This window comes from Acanthopagrus latus, chromosome 17 (assembly GCF_904848185.1).
Source record: "Acanthopagrus latus isolate v.2019 chromosome 17, fAcaLat1.1, whole genome shotgun sequence".
NCBI lineage: Eukaryota > Metazoa > Chordata > Actinopteri > Spariformes > Sparidae > Acanthopagrus > Acanthopagrus latus.
This window is the reverse complement of record NC_051055.1, coordinates 17,774,679-17,782,742: the sequence shown is the minus strand read 5'-3', so window position 1 is coordinate 17,782,742 and position 8,064 is coordinate 17,774,679. Positions and strand designations below refer to the sequence as shown.

At 44.0% G+C, this 8,064-nt stretch overlaps 1 protein-coding gene across 2 annotated transcripts; it reads right to left on the bottom strand.

The window, feature by feature from the left end:
• Positions 1 to 3,658: 3,658 nt before the first annotated feature.
• Positions 3,659 to 5,790, bottom strand: LOC119005388. 2 transcript variants are annotated; one of them, XM_037072959.1, is made up of 2 exons: positions 5,319 to 5,790; positions 3,659 to 4,573 (listed from the first exon to the last, which is right to left on the bottom strand). In XM_037072959.1, exon 2 carries the CDS (start codon positions 4,557 to 4,559, stop codon positions 3,786 to 3,788), a length of 774 nt encoding a protein of 257 aa, XP_036928854.1. In that variant the 5' UTR covers positions 4,560 to 4,573; positions 5,319 to 5,790; the 3' UTR covers positions 3,659 to 3,785. The 2 variants fall into 2 exon arrangements, with proteins under 2 accessions (XP_036928854.1, XP_036928855.1); XM_037072960.1 differs by lacking the exon at positions 5,319 to 5,790 and adding an exon at positions 5,002 to 5,297.
• Positions 5,791 to 8,064: the final 2,274 nt, after the last annotated feature.

Here is an 8,064-nt window from a genome sequence, read left to right as displayed (position 1 = left end):
TCAGTAAAAATTATTTTGGACTGTAGTTTTGGGGAAACATATTCAAACTTGAATTGTATATATCTCTTTAAATATGAATCAAATCCTTTTAAGTAGATCATTCAGATTTTTGTGAAACAAGAAGGAATCTGTAACTGTAACTCATGAAAAATGTATCGTTTGGGGGTAAAATGTAAAACCTCTAACAACAGGCAGTAGCCCAAACCGTATATGTCATCTTACCTCGAGCAGGTGTGAGCATCATGATGGCAAAAACACAGAATATTAGTCCTCTCATTTTGAGCGGGATGCTTCTTCCATTGACTGCACTACGAGGACTGCTGAGGAGACCAGAAACGCGGCTGAAATTGGATTAGACAGGGATGCACCTGCTGTCTGTCCAGCACCGATTACAACTACTGAGAGGCTGCAGATGCTCAAACAGTGGAAGTTTTTTTTAGGGGGAATAGCTGCAAATGACAAACCTCACCTGGACGATTTAGGTCTGTGAGAGAGGAGAGAATGGACGTGGAGTTTGGCAACCAGAAAGATTTAGTGTCTCCTTAAATGTAATTTGGTTTATTAGCTGTTTTGACAGAAGGTACAGCGTGATGTTACACATAAATCAGGCTGGTGTGTCATCCCTTCGCCTTTGAGGAAAATACTGAGCACCAGACGTAGACAAAGGTAGTAGGAAAACATTTCTCCATCCAGCTGATGCTTCTCACTTTTTACACAACACTCTTTAAGACGCCTTAACTGAATCCCTTTTCCTGCTGTTACAGGTGAAGTCTTTTGAAGTTTTTAAAACCGCCGTCTTCAGGATGGTTGATCCTAAATCACTCACATCTTTTATTCCAGAAAGCGTTGATGATAGCTCCTCTCACCCTTAAAGGAACACAGAAATTGCATGTGTCCTTAGTCAGCGCATGGTTAAGCAGCTTACAGCCTCCCGCACGTCTGCTCAGATATGTATCACCACACACATATTAATCTCTCAGAGGAGGGAATTCGATTCAGTTATATTCTCAATGCAGCAGAAAACGTGTGTTGCTGAATTATGTAACAACACTGTCACACACACACACACATACAGACGTACAGTCATGTACACATAAGAAACCTCAAAGAATGCGAATGAGACTGCGTTGCTGCAGTGCCGCTGTTGCATCTGTAAGATAACGATGCTGAAATCCCCTCTGGTCAGTGTAGTGTCAGATTCAAAGAGATTTCACAGCTGATTTAATCTGAACATCAAGATTAATGCCTTGTAAATCAAGCTCGATGTCTGACATGTGAATGAAGAAGCAGGAGCAAAATTATTCCTGCTACTGGCAGAGCTGAAGCGGTGAGATGATTGGGCGTTTGAGTCATTTTTCTCAGCGACAGTGGCAAACATTTGCTGGTTTCACCTTCTTAGATGTGGAGATTTGTTGCTTTCCTTTGTCTCGTTTGGTCGTAAAGCCAAGTGTCTTTGAGTGTTTGAGACTTGTTTGGGCAGATCAAGCACTTCGAAGCAATTTAAACAATTGTGATGGCTTTTAATCATTTTTAACAGCTTTGTGATCATCACCAGTGCTGTTTGTATTACATAGCTTACTCTTATTGATAGAAAGTGGTTGGACGCAATTAAGGCTGCATGATATGGTCAAAAGAACCATATAATTATACTGACAGATGTCTTGATTGCCCTATAATCCGCAATTAGTGGAAATAATCATCACAGTTTTCATTTTCACTGAAAAACTGTTTGTAACGAAAACAATTTGTTGGGGTCTGTACCAAACAAACATGTTTTCTGCTTCCTTTTCTCCATACTTTGGGCTGACTATCATTGAAAACCTTGATTTTGATACTGGTACCTGAACAATTCTTTTTTTCCTTACCAATTTTATCAAATCCGTTTTTAACAAAATATTACATTACACCTACACGTGGTGAGCCCCGTCGCTGGGCGTGTTTTTCCTGCATGCCTTGAGCACTATTAGGTCCTGGCACGACAGGCACGCTGCATGCTTACTGGCTCACTGGCGCAGATGAGATTAACTTGTTAGCCATTCAAATTTGGTATCGAATGCAAGACTTTTATACAACACTTTATAGTATCAATGCAATTCTGAAGAGTGCCGTAAAAGTATCAAATCTTATCTCAAATATTATAAACGCAATGAAGGTAGACATTACTACAGGATAACAGACTTCGTTAATTTACAACAAAAAAAAAAGATTTGACAGCAATCAAGAAAATAACCTGCAGATTAATGAAAACATCACTAAAATCCAGAATCTTTTCCTTTCAAATACATCAGAGCATCTCACACTGAGAGGGACTCGAGCATGTGTGAGAGAGCTGCTTTTCTGAGCGGTAAGTGCGAAGGAGGCTGCTTGCAGCTTGTTGCAAGATTCAGACACATCTCCCGAGCTCATGCCTGCTTTTGAAAGCATCTTAAAAAACAGCATACCGTACCTATACGAAATCCTCTACGGCATCTCTGTGCATGCGTGTGAGGGGGAGATATGGGTGCTGTTTTTAAGTTGGTGAAATGTGTGGCTGCAAATTACTGTACACTTCAGTCCCAGTCGTCATCTGGATGGCAGGATCCCAGCATGGGCCCAAACAACAAGGAAATACTCTGCAGTCCTAAAGCACCTATAAAAACCTTCAGACTGATCCCCTGTGTAATTAGAGGCTGGAGGAGAAAATGCTGGCGATAATTAAAATCCTACCCCCTTTACCTCTCCGCCTGTTCAAATATGCTTAATTGGACCCGATATCGTTGTACTCTGCATTGTTTTGCCCTGTTTTGGCTGTTCTGCAGCAGCCGAGCGCCGAGATGGAGGATGGAGTATTTGAATAAAGCGTAGGAATCAGATGATGAAGTGAGAGGAGATGAAAGGTCGGGATGGTGGGAGAGCGAGGCTTCAGTTACACGACTCACAGGACCGCTTTTCTCGGTTCAGCTGCGTCAGGAATAACTCATATCTGCCTCACCAGATTTTTGCCTTTTTTTCTCTCTCTCTCGTAAGTCACTGCTCTTTTCTTTGTGTCCGCCATCTGATTGAAATTCCTTAAGATCTCGCCTCTTCCACACTCGAGAAAAATGTTGAAAAAACTGAGCAGCCTGACAGAATGAATTAAAAAAAAAAGAAGTGAATTACTGTAAAAAGTCCACACTTGGATGTGTACTAAGCAACAGCTGGTATTTATAGCGTGGCTGTAGGTGTCGAGTGAGTGTAGCGTGGCCTTAGGTGCTTCTCTTGTTTATACTGTGACTCAAATTTCCTGCGACAAAGAGCAGATTACAGTGTGTGTGAGAGATTAGATAAAGACTCATTTAGACCTAATCTCGCTCATCCTCTTAAAAACCTCCTCAGCTAGGAAATATAGACGCTGTATCTCTGCAGGAAGGGAGAGAGGGAGTGTTTTACACATCCCAGTATGGCACCTCGAGAAGTTTTCAAGAATCCTCCTCGCGTCCTAATATGGTCAAACAAGCAGTTTTTGGGATTTGGGGCACAAGCGAGTTCAAAGACAACAAGATGGCGTGTTGACATCAAACAGAATAGCTTCGATCTCTCAAACGTGGGTGAGTCAGAGAACGATGTAGGACAAAAACACCCTTCACAGACAGTGAGTCAGAGCCACTGCGCCACTCGGAGGCACTAAAACATACCAACAAACGTTTCATCTGTTTATTGAGGAATGCATATTCTTGTCTTTTAGAGTAAAGTCTGCACGTGAAACTTTCAGATGTATCTCATCATGCATATTTTATGAGACAAGAGAAGTGGAGCCAGCAGGCGGATCAGTGTTGAGGCAGAGGAGTTTCTGTCCGTATGTTGAAGTTGATTTCACTAGAGTTGCAGGAGTCTGAGTAGACGGAGCAGCGGGAGATGGAGAGGCAGGGGGAGGGAGGGTGAGGAGTCGGCTCCTTGTGGTGCAAGACTCGGGCCAGCAGGGTTGACCTTCCCTCCTTCTCCCCCTCCTCTCGGTCCTCCTCTTTTTCTCCACCTCCTGCATCCTCCGTTGATGGTCTGCTGCTGATGTTGTGTCTGTACTTGCGTGGAAGAGGAGGCGGAGGACCACAAGAGTTTGAGAGGGGGAGTGTGTGGGTTGGAGTGGCCCAGCATTCCTGCTCTCCATCTTTACACTCCCACTGCTCCAGACAGCTGAAGCTGGGCTGCTCCTCCTTCAGATCCTCAAGGTCATCGGGCGTCTCCCGCCTGAGGACCTCCAGGTCCCGGTTCTCGTACAGCAGCGTGGCGGCGCAGATGAAGATGAACAAACCCACTCCCATGACCACGGGCCCGGCCAGTTTCATCCTCTCGACGTGGGTGCTGCCTCGGCCGCCCACGGGCTTAGGCGCTGCGGACACGTAGCCCGCAATGGCAACGGCCATCCCCACCAACACCACCACCACGCCCAGCATCAGCCACACGCCTGGGGCGGACCGCAGGTGCAGCTTGGTTTGGAGGGCTTTGCCTTTCCTCAGGTGTCTGCGGCATGCTGGGAGGCAGGCAGGCGACGACTGGGTGGAGCGGGAGGAGGTGGGGCTGCAGACAGGACTGGTTGCTGTCATCCTCTGGCTTCAGGCTGAATGGGGAGAAGAAAAAGAGGACAAAGAGCAGAAGAAAAAAAAAACCACAAGAATTAATCAAGAAAGTGTTGCGTGCAGCACCAGAGGGGAGAGCTCAGGGGGTGTTGGAGAGAAGATAGTTTACTCTGCACCGCACTCAACAGGAAATAGCAGCTTTAATAAGACATGTGGCCGAGTTAATGAGATGCTAACTCTTCTGCAGCTCCTACAGAGTCTCTGTGGAGCAACAGAGACTCTGTACTCAGACCCTGCAGCACAGCAGCCTCTCTGAACCCACACTCCACTGTTATTCCTACACTTACAACAACGACTCACAGGACCTTGTGATTTCACTTCACAATCTAACCGCAGTCGAGAAGAGAGAAGAAGAAGAAGAAGAAGAAGAAGAAGAAGAAGAAGAAAAGAAAAAGGAGAGTCACATTACCACGGTGGTTTGCTCCAGCTGAACTCGTGATATAATTCCCCCCCGGGGCCAGTGAACACAACGGGTGATTCAACAGGACGCAAACGAAAGATGATAAATTGCCTGTCAGGTCTGGTTTCATGAGTGCTGCTATACACGCATGCATCTTTCTATGTTGTCTCCTAATTCACGGATCGACCACTGCTCTGCTCTGCTCTGCTCTGTTGCTGACTACAGTCATTCACTGCAGTTAACTGTCCGGCTACTTGAACGCAGTCCACAATATATTTCATTGTATATATATCTGTTTTTTTTTTTTATCTTGGGGGGGTACTTGCCTTGTTTTGGACGTAAATCCGGAGCAGAAACTGGCTCCTCGGCATTATCAAAATAAATCACCCTGAGTTTGCGTTTATGTCCTCCCACTCCTCCGCGCGTCTTCTCCCGCACTTTGATGATTCGCGGGGTTAAATCCAGACTTTCGCCTAATTCCTCCTCCGGATTAAGACGCTTCTTCTCATCCTCGGCTTTGCTGTCGGAGCCGGCGTGTGCTGCGGAGCCTGAAATGAAGCTTTCATAGTAAATGACAGTCTCACTAAGAAAAAAAAATAATAAATTTAAAAAAAAAAAGTGGTGCAAAGCTGCCTCTCTGCCTCTCTCTGTCTGTCTCCTCGCTGCTTCTGGTGCGCCTATGCAGCCCGTGTTTTGATTTGTCTCTGTGTGTAGAGGAGGGGTCGTGGGAATCTCTGGCTCGTCCAGGCCAGTCCCACGGTGAGCCCGGTTATTCTTAGAGATCACCAGCCATCAAGTGACAGCAAGGAAGTGAAATTACTGAAAGGGGGAGGCCGCCTTTCCAAGTAAGAAACTACGTACGTAAAATAAATGAATAAGAGTACCCCCCCCCCCCCCCCTTTTCTCTTAGAAGGGCCTCTTAAGTTATATCTGCTCAGCTGCATTTCATGCACACTTTACATTTTTGCTGGCTCTTTGTCAAACACATGATTTGCAGTTATAGATTTTTTTTTGGGGGGGGGGGATGATTTATTTCATTTGGTTCCAGGAAGCCATAACGGTTTCAATTTAATTCTGTATAGTACCGAAATCAATAGCAGTCGTTCAAAAACCAGAAGGCACTCTTAAGTATAAGAAAATATGTCACATGAGGAAGGTCAATTTTTTATCGATAGCCCTCTGATTGAATTTTGCTTAAAGATTTTATACACCAATGTCTGTTTACGGGTCCTTGGAGGCAACTGTTCGTGTGGAAAAGAAGTCGTAAAAAGCTTTTTTATGCGTCCAGCGGGAGCTGGGGGAAGTCTGCAGTTGCCTCAAGTGATGTCACGTGAGTCGACGTTGGTTTGGTTCTAAGATTACAAATTTGAAAACACTGTCTCTGCTCTCTGCTTGACTCACATGAATCTTTGATCGACTACCGTTTGATCCCTGGTTTTTTGGACTTTAAGCTCTGAGGGACAGCTACAGCATCAGCCAAACATTCCGAAAGGTTGCGGTAGTACTGGAAAATAAATACCACTCAGCAACATTTAACTCTTTAGATTTCTACTTCTTTTACTACCTTCCAACATCTTTTGTCTTACCCCTGGGCATGGCAACCCAGGTGCTCTCCCAGAGTAGACTGTTGTGCTACGACACGTCATGAAGTGTCGCGTAGCCACCCCAAAAATCCCTGCTTTACCGTCAGTTTTGCTCCAAATGGGGCCGTAATTTACAAATTGATGGTGCTGTGATGAAGAGGGCTTGATGACTGGGTGATTGGAGCCATTAAACTCATCAAGAAACTGTTTACTGAGGAAATTAATCAAGTGCAAAGTAGGGTAATTTTCTCATAAGCCTACGTATCAGACTTCTTTTTTGCAACCAGTGGAGCTGCACCCGGAAGGCCATTGCAACGAATGCAAGTTTAAGGCTCACAGGATTTGGCCTCACACTTCATATCTGGAAGACCCTGCTAGATGGAGCACTGTGGGTAATGCATCACCTTTTGACCATGCTTGATAGACATAGATATGACCAAGCTGCTCAGCCTTTATCCAGTCTTGCCCAGTGGCCACTCGTGGTATTGTAGTGAAAGTTCCTCTGTTGCCCCCAAAGCATTTTCCGCATAAACCATCATTATAAAAGACACGTCTGTTAAACTACAAACGAGGTTAATTATGACTCTTTCTATTAAGAATTTCCTCGAGCCAAGAAAAGCTGTAGATCATGATGTCATCACAATGTAAAGTATATGGGCAGAGTGAGAACTCACGAGCTGGGCCAGCTGGAAACTGATCCGCATATTCAGTTGGCCACAAAACAAGGAAGTAAACCGAGAAGCTGGACAAATTTTGGGGCCATATGTGTCAGGTGAGCAATCAGACTGAATGGGCGCCATCTTTGTGTTCACATTGTAAGTATATATCTAAAATCTTGACAAGGAAAAAGAACGCATGGGATTAAGAAAATGATATTTTTGGTTCCACCGCTTTTATCTTGAAACCGACAATTTTAGAGAGGTACAGTGCTGAATCACTTCTGGGACACTTTCAGTTGCCACAGCTTAGTTTCTGGCATCAAGTGTAATATGGGCCAACAGATACAGCTCTGAACCACTAGCCAGCATTTGAGTGAGCTTCATCTCTTTGCTTTGTGGGCAGGTGTAGACGATACGGCATGGTGGTTTTGCGGTGAGCAGGCATGTAGTGTTGCATGCAGATTCGGCCCACATACAGACACATAGAGTTTGTGTATTTGTTTTGTGGAGGGGTTTCTTCCTATTTGCATGTAGGTCATGTACTAAAAAACAAAATACAGAAAATGTCAGCCGACAACCACACTGTAATGGAGTCATTTTAATGTTTAAAGCTACTCATTTTAAATCATCTACACGATCGTGCACATGTGCTCTGATATATCTGTTGTGGCGAATATATAATGATCCAATCTTAACTTTCCACCATAATATCTTTGTGGTTCAGAAAATATTATTATTATTAAATATTTATTGTTTTAAATGTTTATATATATATATATATATATATATATATATATATATATATATATATATATATATATATATATATA

What these genes read in the sequence shown, in the direction of transcription:
- LOC119005388 (XM_037072959.1), bottom strand. Translation starts at nt 4,559, where the DNA reads ATGACAGCAACCAGTCCTGTCTGCAGCCCCACCTCCTCCCGCTCCACC.